Source organism: Engraulis encrasicolus, chromosome 19 (assembly GCF_034702125.1).
Source record: "Engraulis encrasicolus isolate BLACKSEA-1 chromosome 19, IST_EnEncr_1.0, whole genome shotgun sequence".
Taxonomy (NCBI): domain Eukaryota; kingdom Metazoa; phylum Chordata; class Actinopteri; order Clupeiformes; family Engraulidae; genus Engraulis; species Engraulis encrasicolus.
The window spans coordinates 48,942,254-48,964,753 of NC_085875.1; the positions used below are offsets into that span (position 1 = coordinate 48,942,254).

The window sequence follows — 22,500 nt, forward strand, 5'->3', positions numbered from 1 at the left end:
ATTCGAATATTTATCCATATTTTTTACCATTGAAATTGCCCCAGTTAGACCTGATGTCAAGCTGAAGTTGTTCTCTCCCCCAGTCAGTGACTAGTAAAAGGCTATTCCAACCAGAGATGTAGCCTAATGGCCCATTAACAACATGCATTCAACCAACAATTATTGTTTAGCGATCGTTCAGCACTTATAAGAAGACGGTACTTAGAGGTGTGAATGCAGATTAAAACATGGCAAAGCTAGCAGCCATGTCAAACTTGTAGCCCAAGTTAAATTTTGAATTGGATCATATGGGAATCATGAGAATTGAGCACACAGCACCAATATCAACAAATATGTATTTATTTTCTATCACTAATGACAGACATTTAGGTAGTGTGTTTGTAGGTCCAGGTAAGATGACTGCTCTCGTCTAAAAACGAACATTACACAAACTAGCTGTGCGCTAAAAAACATGCTAAAAGCTTGCTAACAAAATCATCACCTGGAGTCTGCCTGATCTGACACCCAGACCAACGAAGGTAATTTGGTCAAAATCCACAAAACAAGAAGTTATTATCTTACTCTTGGTGTAATCACAGGTACTTGTGGGTTGAATCACATAATTCCAGAAACTCGTCAACAACTCCAGAAAGTAATGTGATGATGCTTTGTTTATTAACTGTAGCCATTCACTTGAATGGAACTCTGCAGCACTCATCTGCTTGTTATGCGGACTCTGGGGGAGACTGCCTGCCTCAAGTGTCCTGCTACGGAACACAGAGAGATGAGCCACGCACGCAACTCTCCTCAACACAGCTGTAGTGATTAACCAGCCATGGAAAAAATAAGTTGAGACTGTGAATTGCGATGTTTACAAGGAAATGATTTTAATCAATAACAATGAAATACCCAAAAAAGCAATACCCATGTCAGATTCGAATATTAATGGCCAATTAATATTCGTTCGAATGTCTTGAATTTTCTTAACATTCGACTTATATTCGAATATCGAATATCGAAGTCAAAGGCTTAGCTCAAACGGTAGGGCACCGCTCTGCACCGGCGACCCAGGTTCGATTCCAGCCTGGGTCCTTTGCAGACCCTTCCCCGTCTCTCTCTCTCTGCGCTTGCTTCCTTTCCGTCTCAACTATCTAAAAAAAAGCCCCAAAAAGTCCCAGAAAATATATTAAAAACATTAAATAAACAAATACCAAAGATACCCAAAGACGGAATACACATAATTGCACATTGTAGTAAACATATAGCACCCATTTGCACACAGCAATTAGTATCAGGTGCTGGATCAAACAGAAGATAATTGAAACCTCATGCCATTAAACTTTTTGGGAGTGTGGAACAATGGTGCAGAGTTATCATTTTCCTTTAAAGGTGCACTGTGTAATATGTTGGCCAGAGTAGGTGTTGCGGCTATGCTGCTCATTAAAACTGTGCTGCCTATTGCCAAAATGTTCATTAATATTGACTAAGTAATAAACTAATACTTACTAGTATGGCCAAAGTACAGTAAGTTTTGTAGCTAGGAATGTGTGTTACTGGAAATTCAAAATGGCAGACAGTATGTATCAAAAGTGCAATTTTCCTAGGTCATAATGTTGTGTGTTGTGTTTGTGTGTAGGTATGGTCGTGTGAACTACGTGCTGGCTCGTCGCCTGGAGCTGTTGAAGGAGGTGGCTCGGCTACAGGAGAGTCTGGACGTACCTGGAGATGTCAGCTATACCTGCGAGACCGCCGGACACTTCTTCCTTTATCAGGTAAACATACAGATGCACACACACACACACACACACACACACACACACACACACACACACACACACACACACACACACACACACACACACACACACACACACACACACACACACACACACACACACACACACACACACACACACACACACACACACAGTTGATGTTCCTGGAGACATTCAGCGACACCTGTGAGGCCGCGGGACACTTCTATCTCCATCAGGTACATACACACTGTCTTTCTCACATGCATGCACACACACCACACACACACACACACACACACACACACACACACACACACACACACACACACACACACACACACACACACACACACACACACACACACACACACACACACTAGTCTCAGCACTTTTTTATCAGGTATATACACACATTCATCCAAGCACACACATGCAAACACACATTTTCACGCAAACCAGTCAGCTTTAATTCGTTTCATGAACAACATGATCACACCTTTTACACAGCGTTGCATGCAGTCTATGCAGTAAGGCTGTGTGCTTACAACTCTGCATGCGACCGAGGGCACATTCTTCCCTCATGATGACTGGAGCACTTTGTGTGATACTTAGGGGTGTGCAAAATAATCGTCATATCGATGCATCGCGATACTTACTCTCACGATACAATGCATCGATTCATGACAAGGTATCGTGATACTTATTTTCTCAATATACTGCATGGATTCATGACAATTGATTATTTGATAACAATAAAATTCGATTTGCCACGGGTTATTTTGTTCAGTAGAGAATAGGTAATATTTCTGTTGTGATGTAAGCTCTCTCCCAGATGATAGAATGCTTAAATAGAATGAACTGACTTAAGAAAGCTACAGAGCAACTGACAAATAAGCTGTATTTTACACATTTACTGAAGTAAATATCGCAATGCATCACAGTAGTACATGAATCGCAATGCATCACAGTAGTACATGAATCGCAATGCATCGTGATAGAATCGCATCGTGGCATGTGTATTGTGATGCGCATCGAATCGTGAACCCTTTGCCAATACCCACCCCTAGTGATACTGGAGGTATTATCTAGGGGGCAGATAGCCGACGGGGCTCTCATGAATGCTTTTCTCCATTGTTTGACTCTGCCGCAAAACTCAATATGGAAGTTCGGAATATCGCCCCTCACAGTTTTGTCAATATTGCCCCCTATGTATGTACGTGTCTGCTTGCCTTGTGACAATTGCTCTAGCGCACAAAATTGACATAAAATTTGCATGGCAATGTGTTCGTGCCCAAAAAGTGCACATGCCCGTGTATCCTGTAGTAAGTATGTTCCCGGCCTAAAACTCACCAAGCACACCTCCAAACACACAGCTGTTATATTGTTATTTTGTTGATAATATTCCTGTAGTCAGCTTCTCTGCATCTCTCTCAGCATGAATGACTCCATGCATTTAATGATTTGCAATGACTAAAAGGGCTAAAGTGCTTGATCGCTTGGGCTCTGTTTTGTGAATGTGTGTATTTGAGTATCTCCGCCTGTGTTTTCCGCATATCTGTTGTGTGTGTTAGCGTGTGTGTGTTTGTTTGTCTGCATTTCGGTGTGCGCATTGGGGTGAGATTTCATCAGCAACACACTCCCATAAATAGAACCGCATCCTCCATATCTCTCTCTCTCTCTCTCTCTCTCTCTCTCTCTCTCTCTCTCTCCGGGGTGGTGAGAAAAATAGGCAGGAAAAAAGGAGAATAAACAAAAACGGGCAAGGAAGAGAAGGGACATTCACAGCACAGCGGGAGAAATCACCTCTCTCCTTTTCCGCTAGGAGTGCTATCCAGCTTTGTTCTCTTTTTTATCCCCTTTTTTCAGTGTATTTTTGGAGCGCTCTGCTAGCATGAAATGGGAAGCGGGTTGCAGAGTAAGAGAGGGGTTTTGGGGAGGGGAAGGTGGCGTGCTGGTGTTAGCATTGCACACTTCTTCAAAGGGTGTGCGTGCGTGAGGGCGGGCCTGCGTGCGGGCGGGCGGGCAGGCGCGTGTGGGCAGGCATACCTATGTGGCCTCTGGCATCATGCTAAGAAACAGTTGTGATAGCTCGCTCATGCGAAGATGTGTGTGTGTTGCTGGGGTGGTGTGGTTGTGATAGCGCGTTTGTGTGTGTGAGGTGCTGGGGTGGTGTGTTTGTGATGGCGTGTGCGTGTGCGCGTGTGTGTGTGTGTGGTACGATTGTGATAGCGTGTGCGTGTGCGTGTGCGCGTGTGTGTGTGTGTGGTACGATTGTGATAGCGTGCTGGTGCGAAGGCGGGAGCGGTAGTGGGACTAGTACAGCTCTGCTCTGCGTGCCGATAAGCCGTCTCTCTTCGCCGGAGCGCGGGATTGGCTATGAAGGCCGCTCACTTCACTTCCCTCTGCCAAAGCAAAGCAGCTGCCCAGACGCACAAATCCATCCTCCCCTCTCTCTCTTTCTCTCTCTTTCTCTCTCTTTCTCTCTCTCTTTCTCTCTCTCTCTCTCTCTCTCTCTCTCTCTCTCTCTCTCTCTCTCTCTTTGCCAAAGCCATTGGCCCACACATCCAAATCCGCTTCTTCTCTTCTCTGTCTGTCTCTGAGAGTCTTCCTCTCCTCCTCCCCCACTCCCGGTCTGTCAGAGTCTTCCTCTCCTCCTCATCTGATCCAGGAGCAGAGGAAACCTCTTCCTCTTCTTCCCTTTCATTTTAGTGGTTTACTTTCTTACCACGTTCACGCTCTTCCTCCGTTCCCTCTCTCCATTTTCCTCTCTCATTTCCCTCTCTCCTTCTCTGTTCTCCTGCTCCCTCTCTCCATTCCCTCTTCTCCTTTTCCTCTCTCCTTTCCCCCTCTCCCTCTCTATTGTCCTACTCCGTTTCCTCTCTCCATCCCCCTTCTCCTTCTGTATTCCTCCATTATGTCTTCTCCTTTCCCGCTCTCCCTCTCTCTCTTCATTCTACATCTCTTTCTCCACTCCGTCTCTCTTCATTCCTCCTCTCCCCAATTACCTCCTCCTCCATTCCCCTTGCTCTGCCTCACTTCCCTACTTCTCTCTCTCTCCCTCTTTCTCCATACCCCTGTTAATCTATCGTTCTTGTTTCATTTCTTTGCCCATGGCATCATTTTCTCCCCACCTCTCTCTCTCTCCTCTCTTCTTTGTTAATTCTCTCCACCCATCTCTCTCTCCAATTCATCTCTCGATCTTCACATTCCCTATCTATCCTCATTCCTTCTCACCATCCTCACCCCCCCCCTCTCTCTCTGTATATATATATATCTCTCTCTCCTTCCTCTTTCACTCCCTCTTTCTGTATCTCTCACTCTCCTCATCTCCCCTGTTTCTCTCTCTCCTCGTCTTCCCTCTTCTATCTCACTCTTGCTCTCTCCCTTTGTCTCTCTCCTCATCTCCCCTCCTCTCTCTCCGTGCCCCCTGCTCCTCTGTGGTTCTCCATAGTATTCATTGCCGCGGGGCCCTGAGAGGGTTAATGATCTTGGTGTGCGTGTGCGTGTGCATGTGTTTGAGTGTGTGTTTGAGTGTGTGTTTGAGTGTGTGTTTGAGTGTGTGTTTGAGAGGGTTAATGATCTTGGTTTCAGTCTTAATATCAGCAGGAAAAGTTATTCCCACCTCAGGCCAACTACCATTCATTAGTGTGCGTGTGTGTGTGTGTGTGTGTGTGTGTGTGTGTGTGTGTGTGTGTGTGTGTGTGTGTGTGTGTGTGTGTGTGTGTGTGTGTGTGTGTGTGTGTGTGTGTGTGTGTCTGTGTGTCTGTCTGTCTGTCTGTCTGTCTGTCTGTCTGTCTGTCTGTCTGTCTGTCTGTCTGTCTGTCTGTCTGTGTGTCTGTCTGTGTGTCTGTCTGTGTGTCTGTCTGTCTGTCTGTCTGTCTGTCTGTCTGTCTGTCTGTGTGTCTGTCTGTGTGTCTGTCTGTCTGTGTGTCTGTCTGTCTGTGTGTCTGTCTGTCTGTGTGTCTGTGTGTCTGTGTGTCTGTGTGTGTTTGTGGGTGTGGGTAATGTGATGTAGGTAATTAAGTGAATAAGGTAGCATATGGGGGTGTGCAGATGTACTGTATGTGTTTCCTGAGGGATATATATATACAGTACAGTATTTGCGCAGTATACTTAGAGGTGTGTGTGTGTGTGCGTGTGTGTGCGTGTGCCTGCGTATATGTCTGTTTTCTATATATGGGTGGTTGACGTTTAAGGGCGTAACATACGTAGATATCCATGCTACGTTTTGGTGTTAACTCACCAGTTTAATTCTAGCTCAGCAGAAATAAAACCCCATTCATCATAGAATTAAACTGGTGAGTTAGCGCCAAAACGTGGCATGGAAATGTACAGGGTATATTGAAGAGTGAAGTGTGGGACACCGGGTCAGCAAACAAGAACAGCTGACAGCAAAGCATCAAGGATATCTGGGCTTCCATAACTCCCATGAACTGTTTCTGCCATTGACTTCAATGTTAAGCGAATCATAGCCGTTATTAAGACAGAGAGAGTCCTAACCAAGTATTGAACATTGCATGTTATGTAGAAAGTACCAAATTTCAACTGATTTGATGTGACCCGAATTTTGATGAAGAAAATTGTGATTCTAATGATGATGCGAATTTCCCAATTCATGGGTTTTTTGAGGTGGAAGACAATGTAAAAATGTACAATTTAATGATTGGAATAGTTAAAACTAAATCTATAATCCATGACAGTTTAACGTTATTGATGGAATTATGGAAATAAATCAAGTTTTTCATGCTATTCTAATAAAGTGGCCTGGAGCTGTATATTATATTCCAGGTTTCATTAATGTTACAGTCACACCGCAGGATATTTGACATATAAACCTTTACATAAATCTTAACAAAAAAGTTTCTTCTCATCTAAGACTAATATGAAACATAATGTACCACATCTTCTTTATTGACATTTGTTTTTAAGAGGAAAAATAAGTTATGTAGGTTTTTAACCAATGTTACGAAAAAACAAGGTGTCACGTCTCCCACCCATATCAGAAATCAGGCCAATATACATTCATTAATTACACCCCCTCCCTCTCCTCCAGGTGATTTCTCGTTGGGAGGAGTACATGAGTAAAGTGAAGCCTAAAGGTGGTCGTGAGGTGGGGGTGGAGTTGGTGGCGAGCCTCTTCCCCTTCCCCAAGTACTTCCACAATGCGCCCCAGCCCCTCTTCCACGGCCACTCCTACGAGGAGGACATGGACATCGCTGAGGGATGCTTCAGACACATCAAGAAGATCTTCACACAACTAGAGGTAAGAATGTGTGTGTGTTTGTGTGTCTGTGTGTGTCTGTATGCGTGTGTGCTTGAGTGAAGAGGACATGGACATAGCTGAGGGGTGCTGCAGGCACATCAAGAAGATCTCCACACAACTAGAGCTAAAAGAATGGGCTTTGAGATTAAGATAATGTGTGTGTGCGAGTGCATATATGCGTGTGTCTCGTGCGTCCATACGTGCGTGCGTGCGTTCGTGCACTCTTGGTAAAACCATGCACATATGGTGCCCAGTTTAGCATTCTTTAGCTATATTACCATGGGAGTGCAATGCATCCTAGCCATGAATGTGCATGTTGGTGTACAAACTGCACAGATTGTACTGTATATACAGTGGGTGTGTGTGTAAAGGTCAAATGTATTCCAAAATGCATTGTGCAGAGCAGACAAGAAACACACAGACATTTCTCTTACACAGAAAAACACACACAAACGAGTACGGAAAAGCATCCCCTACTCCATTTATGTTAGTTTTAGGCTGTGTATACTCGCTTTGCCGCCTGTCGCCCGCCAGTCAATGCAGACAGTTTTGCTTTTTGCTCGATCACTAGGGTGTGCTATGCGTCACAATGGTAGGGACAGCGAGATGCTTTTTCAAACTGCCACAAGGAGTAAACTATACGTGTCTGTTGCTTTGTAGCTACACAGATACAGACTCGACGACAATGAAAATGAAACCTTTAATAAATGTCAACCTGCATTTTGATCGTACTAGCTGCCACCGCGGTCGGTAGTTTGGAACAAGGAAGTGGCTCATTGTCAAGAACAGGTCGCACGAAGCAGAATGCTTCTATGGAAACACTGTTTAACTGTCCCGATGTAACTTCAGCATTGTAACTTGCAAGGGCACATGTTGTCTTTGGTTTGTGTAAATAAATGAAGCTACAAAGCACAGGCACTTATTGTGTGCATCTCACAGTCCGTAGCCCAGTGAAGGTTAGAACAAGGAAGTAGCTGTTTGTTCTCGAGCACAGGGCTCTGGTCGAGAGGACCAATCACAGCAGCTTCTGCTGCCGCTAACTGCGGGTAGTCAAATTTTGAGAGGTGCACATAAGGTGACAGTTTCTGAGCATAAACCAGTGGTGTAAATGATAATTAATTGATGGATCGATCCTACAAATGACGATCGAATCGCATCATATCGTATTGTGGGGTATTCTTAAGAATCGGAAATAATCAAATTGTTACCGAAATCAATATAGAATCGTATCCTCATGGAGGCTGTGATTTACTCCCCTTTTACCTAAGTGTGTATGTAAAGGAATGCGAGTTGTGTGTTAAAATGCCAATGAGTTGTGTTTACTGTGTCTGCTATGAGGTATTAAGTGAAGGCTGGTGTGTGTATAGCAGTGGTGCATGGGCTTACCGTGTGTGTGCGTGCGTGCTGGGCTGTGGGGCGTGAGCTTGGAGATTTGAGTAAAGGTGAAGGAAACCATCGATTTATTTTTTAGCCTGACAGAAAAGATTGCGTGTGGGCGCGTGCGTGTATGCATGCAAGAGGCAGAGACGGGGAGTTTATCTTGGGTCACCTTTAGTTTGGTCTAAGTGCACCTTTAGTTCTGTCAAAGTGCACAGAGACCTTATTATTATGTTTGAATACCGCTAGGCGAGGCTGAAGTGTGTGTGTGTGTGTGTGTGTGTGCGTGTGCGTGCGCGCGTGTGTGTGCGTGCGCGTGTGCATGTGCTTGCGTGCGTGTGTGTGTGTGTAATTGCCTGTGTGTCAAAGAGATTGTAGTTTGTACTTGCAGATGAGTGAGTAATGTATAGAGGACTGTGTTTTTGTGTGTGTGTTTGTTCGAATCTGTTTGTGTGTGGTGTGGTCTAGGAAACTGTTGTGTAAAGCATGTGACTTGGGTCAACTGAGTCATAGCACATGATTACACACACACACGCACACACACACACACACTCTAATGCAGTGACAAAGAGATGTCCTGACCTGCCCTAACAGTTAATTTTCATATTGCGTAACACCAACAGAAGTCCTCACATGACTAGATGAAATGCAGAATAAATGAATAACTTGCGCAATGCAAGTGCTGAAATGCAAACACACACACACACACACACACACACACACACACACACACACACACACACACACACACACACACACACACACACACACACACACACATTTCATTGCATTACCCTGCGTGTGTGCGTGTTTGCAAGTTTGTGTGTCGCATTTCCACATGGTGTTATGAATGGGGAAAATACTGCTGTGTTTACATGTTGCATTTCCATGTGTATTGTGCATGTGCATCCACGTGTTACTATTTTAGATGCACATATTTGCTGATTTACAGTAGGCAGGTCTCCAGACGTTATCTCTCTTGTAATTAGGTCTGGTGATAACCAGGCAAGATCTCCTGTTATCTTTAACTGGCTACTGGGCCTTCCTGTGGGAAAGGTGAAGCCATTTCACCTCCCTTTTGAATTCTAATGTGTGTGTGTGTGTGTGTCCGTGTGTGTGACCGTGTGTGTGTGTGTGCCCGTGTGTATATGTGTGCGTGCCTGTGAGTATATGTGTGCGTCTCTGTCTGCCTGCCTATTTTTGTGTGTGTGTTCACTCCTTGCATGCCTGATCCTGTGCATCACCTCTGTGTTTATTTTACGTAAAGACATCATTACAGATTTATAGATCTAGTATTCAAGCATCAGAAACCAATAAAGACGTTATCGGCTTGGTTGGTATGGGGGTGTGGTGGTGGTGGCGGTGGTATGATATTATATACTGCCGTGGTTTTCCACCTTTTTTGAGCCAAGGCACACCTTTTTCGAGGACAAAATTCCAAGACATGCCACCGACTGTAATTGTTAACTGAAAATAAAACCCTATTGTCTATATTAACAATGTACAGTCATTCAATAATTTTCCACGGCACACCAGACTATCTCTCACGGCACACACATCTCTCACAGTGTTCCCCAGCACAGTGGTTGAAAAACACTAATATACTGTATGTAGTCCATTCCAGTCGACTCTTTACCTTAATTTGGCTTAACGTAATGTCCTTTAGGATCAGTGATGCATCTCTGCTACACCGTGGCCAAGTAGTTAGAGCAGGCCAACTTTACCATGGCAAGACTCTTACATGGGTCGTGCCGCGCTATTTTTCTTTGCATCCCCTTTGACAACCATAGTGTAGGTCTGCTAGTCAGTGCACTGGGATATGTAGAATAATAACTTAGCGATGTAGTAATAATGTTCGGGGAATATTGTTAAGCTTAATAATGTGCAGGGTGTATTATTAAGGTTGTTTTTGGTTTATTTTGGTGTATGTTGTATAATTTATTGAGATATTGAGATATCCCAGCCTCCACTTTGGGGGTTACATTGTTGGCCATGGCATTATAGTGTTACAGGTTTTAATTTCACCCCCTACCTGCCCTGAAGAATGTGTGCATGTGGCTCCCTCCCTACGCCTCCTTTAATGGCCGAAGTGCCCTTGACCAAGGCACCTAACCTCACATTGCTCCAGGGACTGTCACCAATACCCCATACCTGCTTTGGTGCTTTGGATTAAATCATCAGTTTAGTGCAGTGCAAACAAGTAATGTGTGCTCTACTATAAACGTAACCCTGGAGCTGAGCGTTTCAGCAGGCCATTGTACCATAGGGGTGTGCAGAAAAGAAAATGTCACGACGATGCATCGCAATTCTTTTCACAATATACTGCATCGATTCATGATGCCAAAAAGCGATTCTTTAATAATAGAATAGCTTCTGTTGTAATGGAAGTTATGTCCCAGGTGAAAAGATGGTGGCACGAACCACTTGACAAACGGAAGCTTGCAGTTTGTTTTAATAGATAGAACTGACTTTTTGGCTATAATCTATATACCAGTATGCCAAATAAAACAATAAATGGCCACAGGCAATCGCAAACCATAACTCTCCTACTATCCAGACTATTTTACTTTTGAGAGGGTCCGGTGTTAACCAGGCAACCAGGTTTACCTCATTACACCTCAGACATCTTTAAATGCGACAGGCCCTGTCCGAACACTCATCCCTCATCTCTCAATGCAATGCCTTAATGTGAGTCTTTGTCCAAGACAAACCACACCACAATGATAGAGTTATTCCCACTACTGTAAATAGGAATTGAACCAGACTGTTGCCAGATGTTCGAGTCTGGCGGTTTGCCCTCGCTTCGACTGCACTGTGCGGGTCAGTTATTTCAATTCATTCATTCATTCATGTGGCATGTGGTTAGCAACTTGTATTTTCTAAATGCAATTCGCTCCACAGGGAAGGATTATGACTCCATTGGTCCTTGGGCCAGACAGCAGGAAAGCCCCCGCATAGATGTTGCTCATTTGCAAAAAAATATGTAGGGTTTTAGAGTTTTGAGTCCCTTTATTGTTGACATTTTGGAGGTTTTGTCCCCTGAGAACAATTGAAAATAATGTGAACAATGTGAAAAGTGTGAACAGAAAATGGAAATATGGAGGCTTTAGGCTTCAGGGCCCCTTTAACTCTTGGGCCCCTGGGCATGGGCCCGGTAGGCCCGTCCAGTAATACATCCCTGTGGCCACATGGTCGAGCAGTAGTACCCCAAGGCTCCTGCAGGGGAGGGAGAACTCGGAACTCAGTCCAGTGGAACATACAACATATGTTCTATACTACTAGAAATCTTGCTGGTGGCCACTACAGGCTGTCTGCTTGGTGTCTGAGCCATTGACGTGTATACATGGACAGCTTTCTTTTATTGTATTTCATTGAATGGTTTTGAAGCATCCGCGATTGATCTGCAAGGATTCTTCAGCCCTTAATGTCCGGATTTGTTCCTTAGCAATGCTGAGAATCGGCACTGTTGGACGGTGGTTCCGTTTGACTGTCATTCAAAGAATTCTAGCAGTCAATTAAGTCAACTAACTAACAATGCTCATTGGTCATTCAAACAATATAAATAGCTCTCTGAAATAAATGGTCCACCCAAAAAAAATATTTGCCTTGTTTTGAACCGGACGAGAAACAACTGTTTGCCTGAAATAGAGTAGACTAAGCAAGAATTTGCAAGGAGAGGCATTGGCTCAAGTCTACCTTAGAGATGAATGGGAATTGGCGATTTTCTTCCAGTGTCTGGGTGTAGTCCCACTCACCGCCGTTGCTTCACTTCAGAATAGAAAGGACGATTACCCTTTTCATGAGCACAGTTTTGCCAGATTGCAATGCATGGTTTTGGTATGGCATATATGGAACCAGGATGAGCAAAGCCTACGTATCCGACCGACCAGCTTCCAAAATTTTGCTCAGCTGCTGTTTTGGCAACGGAGGGAGTTGATGTCAATTCACCAAATTACAATCTGACAAACCAAAATGGTTCTGCAAACATAAATTCAAAGTTGGAGAAGAACTGTATATTGTTGCTTTAGATGATGGCGCATATGAGTGTAATTTGTGTGCTACTGTGAAGCATTGACTTCCTCTCCCGCTTGTAACAGTGGGAGGTGAGGTGATACTTTTGGCCTGGCCAGCAGAATAGAAATCTGAGCAGCAAAATAGCAACACAGAGGGAGAGGGAGGGGGTGGGGTGAGTGTTTTGGCCAGGGCAGCAGAATAGAAACCCGGTGCCCTCTGCTGTCCTCCAGCCCCTGATGTGGAAGCAGACAACCACAGCAGCCTCTCATCTCAGCAGCCTGTTTTAAAGAATGTGTGTATCTGTGTGAATGAGAGAGAGAGAAGGTGTCTCCGTGTGGAGTCTCCATAACCTCAATAACAACAACAGCCTCCATATCCTCACATTGCTCCAAGGACTATAGCCATCACCTCACTCCTAAGTAGTAGTAAGGTGCTTTTGCCTTGAAGTGTCAGTTAGGTGTAATAGAACGGAATGCAATGCAATGCAGTGCAATGTGTGCTCCAATAGCTCAATATCTTCATCATCTTAGCTTCAATAGCTTCAGTATCTCAATAGCTTCCAATAACCACAGCAGCCTCAGAAACCTCAATAGCTCCAAGGGCTGTAACCCAGAGCTCGTACCTGAGTAGTAGTAAGGTGCTTTGGATTAGTGTCAGTTAAGTGGAATGGAATGGAATGGAATGAAAAGTGTGCTCGTAATAGCTCAATAGCTTAATCACCTATCTTAGCTTCAATAGCTCCAATACCTCAATAGCTTCCATAACCACAGCAGCCCCCCATAACCTCAAATAACCTCAATAACCTCATTATTGTGCGTGCGTGTGTGTGCTTGGAAGCTGCTGCTCCATCACCTTACTAGCCTCTGCAGCCGCTGCTGCCTCTGCCAAAACAGCCTCTTCAGTAGCCTTGACTAATACACCACTGCCCCCCTTGGCTTGGCCAAACACAGAGACGGGACATTTTACTGAGCTCAGCTGAGCACGCACACACACGCAGATCTATACATTCCCAAGCAGATGCACACACATACATGCACGCAAGTAGATGTGCATGCTCTCTCTCTCTCTCTCTCTCTCTCTCTCTCTCTCTCTCTCTCTCTCTCTCTCTCTCTCTCTCTCTCTCTCTCTCTCTCATTCACGTTTTCATACAGACAGACACACGCATTAGTAGAAGTACTGAGTTGCATGCATTCATACACACACACACACACACACACACGTATGTACACACAGTTATTCCTGGCAGTAGGAGTAGGGCTGCATTTCACCTCGGTGGACCTGGAGGAGCCGGTGGGGAGCTATAAATAGGGCCATCAATATTGCATGTTTTGATCGGGTTTAATATTAATGCTAAAATAGTAACTCATTCATTATGCATGCGGCCAGAGCTGCAGCTGCAGCTGCAGCTGGAACCAGGGCCAGAGCTATGGTAGGGGCAAGCAGGGTATTTGCCCATTGGGCCCAGGGCCCTCTTGTATTGGTGGTGGGGGCACTATTGTGAGGTTGTATGTGGGAGCGCATCAGCAAAAATACTGAATCAAACAAAGATAACGCAAAACACGCCCGCTCAATGCAAAAGCGTGTGCTTGTAGCAACCCAATGTAAGTAGGCTGCCGGATGTGAGTGCCCGGATATCCGCCCGAGTATTTCCATGCATTTGCATTCATTTCCACCATCAGGAATGCTTTGCGGTACCACAGCTGCCCGATGTGAGTCGCGCTGTGTCGCCTGACTATCCCTTCTATTATATGATTGTAGCCTACCGTAAAAACTCGTCCTCGGCCCCGGCCCCGGCCCCCGCCACAAATAGGCTATCCACCATACCACCACGGGTCCGCTGGTGTTGTGACCGTTTTAGGATATTTTTTTTCATATCTAATACTTGCACATTAAGAGTGACAATTCCATCATGGATGTTAAAACGATATGTGCGAGTGCAGTCATGTTGAATTTAGGGTGGCCAAACCATGCCATGTCATGTCATGAAGAACGTGCATCACATTAGGCCTATTTAAACAGCTCATAGTTATCCTCATGAGTGCCCGTATCTTTTTGGAGATCGGAGGCTTGATGAGCAAAGAGATGGGAGAGAAATTAGTTGTGCGCGCGCGCACACACATCTGCTCAATATCCAACGGACACGAAGTTACTGGCTCCAATATTTCAGCGTCCCGTTTGATTCTGTACAGACACTTATACGTTTACGTAGCACAATCAAATGAATAGGCTATGTCTAAATTATAGGCTGTAGTCTCCAATGTGCCTAGTTTCGCGTGTTGTTGGCATCACCAAATAATCTGCACGATATGCGGCATAACTTTTCGAGTGCTACATTTAGACCGGGTAAAGTATCGAGCATGGTCTGTCCCTTCAATAATATTAGAGTGTCCCGTAACAACTCGGTCTCGGCCCCCGCCGCAAGTATCCTCCACCACAAAGTTGTTGTGACCGTTTTAGGATATTTTCATATAATACAGAAGTAAGAGCGTGCGCGCGCCTCTGACTGTAACGGAGGGAGAATGACTCCAATATTTATATTCAGCGCCCAGTTTAATTCTGCACTGACACTTTTAAATGTAGGCTAGGCTACGTGGCACAATCAAATGAGTAGGCTATGTCTAAATGTACTAGGCAGGCTCTAGTCACCAATCTGGCTTTGTTGTTTCGGCATCACCAATAATAATGGCACAATAAGCGGCATGGTTTCGCGTGTTGTTTTTGCACCACCAAATAATAACTACACAATATGCGGCATAGCTGCTGTTTTCTAACTCAGAGAGAAGGCTATGCCCAGATATTCTTTTAACTGGTAGGATAGGATATCCTGATGTTATGTTTCACTAATGTAAGGAGTAAAACTCAGAAACTTCCCGAGTGCTAGCTACATTAAATTTTAGGCTATAGTCTTGTGCAAAACTTTCCATTTAACATTGCAAATGTGCAGGATGATTTGCTTAGACACGCACATGCTTCAGAGCAGCTAGAACTGTGCAAGGTGACTGCTGCAGTTTTCAGCTCAGTCCTCCTGGATAATAAAAACAAAATAATGCCGACGAGAAAGTCACGCCGGGCACTCACATCCGGCAGCCTACTTACATTGGGTTGCTACAGTGCTCAAGTTTGGGTCTCCTAAGGGGGCGTTGTCCCCCCTTCTTCTTCTCTTTTTGAGGTGTTTGCGCAAGACGTGCGCTACCGCCATCTACAGCGCTAAGGGGACTTCATTGATTCTCAACCTGAGGACTCCGAAGGTCTCCTAACCGAAGGTCTCCTAAAGGGGCGTTCACCCGACATAAAGTGGATACCGGAAAGGAAACAAAATGACGCTTCTTGGTTACATCCACTTTCTTTGGCATCAGTATTGCACCTATGTTAAAGGGGTATGCCACTATTTTCGGGCTTAATACAGTTGAAATCGTTGGCCAGGGTTTATAAAGGTGGCAAAGTGTCTTATTTTTCATGTAAGCCGTTGTCTTGCTTTAAGACAAGTTAAAAGAGGGAGCATGTCGCTAAGCTAGTGAAAGTCAATGGATCCGTGTACAATGCTACACGGATCCATTGACTTTCACTAGCTTAGCGACATATTCCCTCTTTTAACTTGTCTTAAAGTAAGACAACGCTTAACATGAAAAATACACTTTAAAAAGACACTTTACCACCTTTATAAACCCCAGCCAACGATTTTAACTGTATTAAGCCCCAAAATAGTGGGATACCCCTTTAAAGGTGGAGATTGTGCACATCCTAGAAAAAGGTGCAGGACAAAGGCTGACTTTAATGTTCGGAGTGAGGGGTGGCCCATTATGACCATGGCAGATCGTATGGGGGGGGGGGGGGGGGTGCTATAAATGTTTTGTCCTGGGGCCCTGTAGGCAGTTGTTTCGCCCCTGGCTGAAGCCACCCTACAGTGGAGACTCATGCTGAGGAGAGGAGATTTGCCTAGCGACTCTCTCTCTCTCTCTCTCTCTCTCTCTCTCTCTCTCTCTCTCTCTCTCTCTCTCTCTCTCTCTCTCTCTCTCTCTCTCTCTCTCTCTCTCATTGTTCTGCTCACCAGTGTTTGCTCGTTGTCCTCTTGGATTCAGTTTACACACACACATAGAGTGTCTGTCCTTCTTCCCATCGTTGAGGTAGAATTTCTCGCATGCAGAAGGGCAATGTAAGGTGATCTGGCATTGAGAGATGATGCTGCAGCCTGCTGAGAGAGAGAGAGAGGGAGAGAGAGAGAGAGAGGTGGTGAGGGAAGGAAAGAGTGGAGGACACAGAGTCTGTGCTGAGTTGAGGAGTGGAGAGAGGGACATAGACAGTTTTTTGCACTGGGCAAGGTCGGGCAATTGCCAAGGATCTTGTCCAACCAGGTATCTCGTCGTCTCATTACAGTATTCCATTATCGATTATTATGAAATCATTTGATGGTGGGCCTCAAAATTGTTCTTTGCCCAGGGGCTCAGATTTCCTAAAACCACCACTGAGAGGGATGGAGGGATAGATGGAGAAGTGGAGAGAGGAGAGGAGAGGAGAGGAGAGGAGAGGAGAGGAGAGGAGAGGAGAGGAGAGGAGGGAGGGGGAAGTGGTGAGCGATGCTGTGAGAGAAGGATGGAGTATGGAGAGGAACAGAGAGATGGTGTAGTGAAAGTGAAAGAGCAGCAGAGTGGAGAGAGGGATGAGGAGTAGAGAGAGGGAAAGAGCAGTGGTGAAGGCAGTAGTGAATGAGAGAGCAGTCCAGGGATGGAGAGAGGGATCAGGAGGGAAGGAGAGAATGATGGCAGAAAGAGAGGAGGTGAGGGAGGACAGCAATGATGGAGAGAATTGAGGAGGGATGCATGGAGGGCAAGAGTGAACGAGAGCAGCAGAGAGAGGGCATGAGTGAAGCTGCTACTGTCATGTTGAGCGATTGGGTAGCAGTGAGATTACTGTTACAGCCACACTATCAAGATGATCCCAAGACACTCAGCAGCTGCAGCAGTGCTGCTGCAGACATGCTCTCTCTCTCTCTCTCGCTCTCGCTCTCGCTCTCTCTCGCTCTCTCTCTCTCTCTCTCTCTCTCTCTCTCTCTCTCTCTCTCTCTCTCTCTCTCTCTCTCTCTCTCAGCAGATAAAAGGATGACAGGGACAGGACAGGGGAGGGAGAGATGAGAGAGGGGGAGGGGGAAGGAAAGGGTGAAGATAAGAGAGGATTAATAGCCAAGAGGAGAGGAGAGAAGGCAGAGAAAAAAATATGGTACAAAGGAGGAGAGAGTGATCACTGTGTGATACCTGTGTAGGTTGCACTTGTCGTATCTGTGTGTGTGCTTGTATGTGCATGCAAGCGCGCGTGTGTGTGTGTGTGTGTGTGCGTGCGTGCCTGCATGCGTGCGTAGGTGTGTGTGTGTTTGTGTTACTCTGTGTGTGTGCACGCGCGCGCCTAGAGGGACAGCTCTATTATTGAGATTATCAGCACACGAGGCCACTTTTTCACCTTGCCTCCGCCTCTCGTGTGTGTGTGTGCGTGCGTGTGTGTGTTGCCATTACACGCACATTACCGCCATTATTTAGGCGTGATTGTAAACCAGACTAGCTGTGACATATGTGTGTTAGCCATGCTTTAACGTAATTAGCAATCATGCATGGCTGTCCAGCACAACATCTCTCTCTCTCATTTGGTCTCTATCATTCTATCTCTCTGTCTTCCTCAGCACACACACCCACACACCCGCGCGCTTACACACACACAAACACACACTCATATTGATGTTGGCCGCATTTTAACGTCATTATTTATCAGTTAGCGTAGCCGTGTGTTGTTGGCCTAGCGCCCTTGTTTCCCACATTATAGAGGCATTATTTTCCACAACAGTATTGGCCTCCAACCTCATGTGGACGCGCTAGCCACAAATCAACATAATTATCCATCATGTTAGCGCTGCATAGCATTGGCCCCTGCCTAATGTATATGTGTTGGCCTTGTGTTATCTTCATTAGCAACGTGTTAGCAATATTTAGTATTGGCCTTCACCTGATGTTTATGTGTTGGCCTTGTGTTATCTTCATTAGCAATTTATTTTAGTAATATAAAGCATTGGCCTCCGTTGACATGTACAGTAGGTTAGCCACACGTCAACATCATTAGCTGATTTAATAAAGATACATCATATTCCCCTCCTTTCACACACATGTATGTGTTAGCCATACATCAACATAATTAGGAAATGTACTGTATAAAGTTGGCCTGCATTGACATCCGTAGCATGTGAAGTACAATGTAGCGACGTGTCAAAGTCCTTAGCTGATTTAACAGTGTTGTACTGTATGATATTGGCTTCCGTTGATGTGTATGTGCTAGCTACACATCAACATTGAGTATGTTCCATAGTCATATAGATTTGGACTACTCCTTTGACATCTCCATCAGTGAAAATTGCTATACAAACCAAACACATCATTATTGTTACATAGTATATGCCATACTAGCACATCATTAGGAACTGTATTAGAGATATGACTTTCACCTACAGTACATTGGCACTTGTTTTCAACATCATTACCTAATTTACAGTAGGTAGATACAATATAATAGTGTTGGCTGCACATCAGCATTCAGTATTCTCCATTTTTGCGATGTATTACGTTTGCATCCTTTGCAGCCTTGGACACTGAGACTTTCCCTATGCCAGCCTAGCAATACATTACATCCTGTGAGGGAAATAACAATGAAATAATAAACAAACAATAAAGACTGTCATTATTGTTGCTGTTACATGTATGTATTGTTAGCCACACATGAACACCATTAGCCACCTGCATATTAGCCGTATCACCTTAGCCTGCATTGGCATAAAAGTGCATGTGTTATGCAGGCAGCCACACACATCAACATCATTAGCAAACAGTCAGCTTCCTCCTCTGATTGTCCTGTGGAAATAGACACTCTGTCACACAATAGCATGCTCATTTAACAGGCAGGATGTGTACCGTATATGCCATAGTGTATGTTAATGTGTTGGCGGCAGAGTGTGTATTTTGTAATGAAAGTATGTTGGCTACACACTGCCATTGTTATGCGCTAGTGTGTGGGTGGGACTACGTATGTGCCATTGTGTGTATGTGCCAACCATGGAGAAGTGTCATTACAAGTCAGCCAAGGTGGGCGTTCAATGTGCGTACATTGTGTTAGACATACACGCACGCACGCACACACACGCACACGCGTGCGCACACGCACACACACAGTACCGTCATCATCATTATATCTCGTGGCATAGACGGCCTGCCTAGCGATTGTGTTTGATGTAGCAGCAGTGGCCTCAATACATAGGCCGATCTTACATACAGCAACTGTGTGTGTGGGAGCTGCAATCATCACGTCAACGGCGTAGATCTGGGGTTCTCAACCTTTTTGAATAAATGCCCCCTATAACTCATCATAAGCCTACCAACACCCCCATTAGCAACTAATTACCGCCCCCTCTCAGCTATCCTTCTCAACGCCCCCCTGTGTTTATGTGTCCTCAGTGCCGCACCAAAACTCAAAGTCAAAAGACAATAACAAAGACTGTGACACCGCTGACCTCCCATATGACATGTTTAAATATACATGATGTTTCAGGCATGACCAAAACATTATAAATGATTCAAAAGCGCGCTTTGTGCAAGCATGTTGCTTTTGGAGACTTCAGACTGTGTCTGCGTTTTGTGCCACAATAATTCCTGCATCGTTTGGGGAGTCATTTGTAGCATTGATGCATTTGTTGTGGTGGGATTGCCTTGATGACTATCATCATCGACGATCCCTGAGGGAGGGGGGTTGGGGTGCCTGTTTGGTTGGTTGATTGGTGGGTTGTCTGCAAATGTTTACTGTTTTGTGTGGAATCTTGTGCAGGGTTTGGGCAATGTAGTGTGCTCACAATGTTGTGTGTACAGTGCAGTGCAAATTGCCTGGTTACTACTAGATTTAATCACAAGTGACTTTCAGATCGGAACGATTGTGTAGAACTAAAGACAGTATGGGAGTTCTCAGGCTACAGTGCCAATGGTGTGTGCAATAGAATGTGTAGTGTGTGTGCAGTATTTTGGGTCTTCTGTGCAATTTCCAGTGTGTCTGACTGTCTGCAGCTTTTGTGCAGTGTGCAGTGCAATATCTAGTGCTGGAGTCGATTCATTAGGCCAGTGGTTTTCAAACTGGGGGCCGCAAGGGGGTGCTAGGGGGGGCATCGTGGTTGGCAGGAAAAGAATAGCAAAGCGATAATATTATCAATAAATTAAATGGCTGATGTACACCACACTCTCTGAGTGCATTTCTAGTTTCACATAGTTGTTTCGTGTTGAGCTTCCGGGAGTTCCGTGTTCTCAAGTCTGATCTTTGGCAGAACCGTTCTGAACTGTACCGTATATCACGAAAGTGTATACACCCCTCACAGTTTTTGCAGATTTTTGAGTATATCTTTTCATAGGAAAGCATTACAGAAATTTCACTTTGACACAATGATTAGTGACCTTTTAACAACTTATTTAACCGCTTAAATTTCTTGTTCACTCAGAAAAAAACTAAATACAGCCATTAATGTTTGAACATGTACTCATAAAAGTGAGTACACCCCAGATTAAAATCCGATAGAGAAGGGGCTGTGTTGCCTCGAATCGTCTCGAAATGAAACGAAATGAAAAGGGAGGTCATCAGTGTGCGTTTCAACCTTTCTTTGCATTGAACTTCTACATTTTGAGTCTGCATCTGGCTTAAATAGATTGGTGTGAGATTTGAATGCAACCCTATGGAGAATATCATGATCTGCTTCAGTAGTCACAGTACATGTTGACATGCATGTTTCTTTTAGGTGTATTTCAGATTGCCAATGTTGACAGCATTCATGCATCCCCAAACCATGTCAGTCCCACTTCCATGCTTGGCTATTGAGAGGATATACTTTTTTTGTAAAACACACACATGTTGGACAACATCTAAAGTAAATTTGTTTATCTTGGTCTCTTCAGATCACACAACATAGTTCCAGTGACCCATATCCTTGGTCTGATCATCTCTCTTGAGACCAAGATAAACAAATTTGCTTTAGATGTTGTCAAGCATGTGTGGTGGTAAACAAGTGAGTTTTACAAAAAAGTGAATCCTCTCAATAGCCAAGCATGGTAGTGGGACTGACATGGTTTGGGGATGCATGGATGCTGTCAACATTGGTAATCTGAAATACACCTAAAAGAGACATGCATGTCAACATGCACTGTGACTACTGAAGCAGGTCATGATATTCTCCATAGGATTGCATTCAAATCTCACACCAATCTATCTAAGCCAGATGCAGACTCAAAATGTAAAAGTTCAATGCAAAGAAAGGTTGAAACGCACACTGATGACCTCCCTTTTCATCCCTTTTCATTTCGTTTCATTTCGAGACGATTCGAGCAAACGGAGCCCCTTCTCTACCGGATTTTCATCCGGGATGTTATCACTTTTGTGAGTACATGTTCAAACATTAATGGCTGTATTTAGTTTTTTCAGAGTGAACAAGAAATGTAAGCGGTTAAATATGTTGTTAAAAGGTCACTAATCATTGTGTCAAAGTGAAATTTCTGTAATACTTTCCTATGAAAAGATATACTCACAAATCTGCAAAAACTGTGAGGGGTGTATTCACTGCCGTGATATACTGTATTCTAACCCATTCTCCATGTGTTTTCTACGGTGTTTGCAGGAGTTCCGTGCGTTTGAGCTGCTGCGTAGCGGTCTGGACCGGTCCAAGTACCTGCTGGTGAAGGAGGCCAAGATCATCGCCATGACCTGCACTCACGCCGCCCTCAAACGCCACGACCTGGTGGAGCTCGGCTTCAAGGTGAGAGAGACAGGAGACGCTCACGCACTCACATGCGTGCGCACACACACGTACATGCCTGCGCACGCACGCACACACACACGCAAACAGATGCATGCCCTCTCTGTCTCTGTCTCTCTCTCTCTCTCTCTCTCTCTCTCTCTCTCTCTCTCTCTCTCTATCTCACTCTTCTCTCCTCCCTCTCACTCTCTCACTCTCTCTTTCTCTCTCTCTCTCTCTCTGTCTCTCTCTCTCTCTCTGTCTCTCTCTCTCTCTCTCACACTCTGTCTCTCCCTCATTCTCATTCACACAGATAT

General features: G+C 44.8%; 1 protein-coding gene across 2 annotated transcripts in view; it reads left to right on the forward strand.

The window, feature by feature from the left end:
• aqr (aquarius intron-binding spliceosomal factor) overlaps window positions 1–22,500 on the forward strand; it is a 162,320-nt gene that overhangs the window by 89,129 nt on the left and 50,691 nt on the right. For both annotated transcript variants that reach the window (XM_063184629.1, XM_063184630.1), the window contains exons 24-26: window positions 1,616–1,751; window positions 6,790–6,999; window positions 22,067–22,204. In XM_063184629.1, the coding sequence (XP_063040699.1) occupies window positions 1,616–1,751; window positions 6,790–6,999; window positions 22,067–22,204 (484 nt within the window). The remainder of the gene's footprint in view (window positions 1–1,615; window positions 1,752–6,789; window positions 7,000–22,066; window positions 22,205–22,500) is intronic.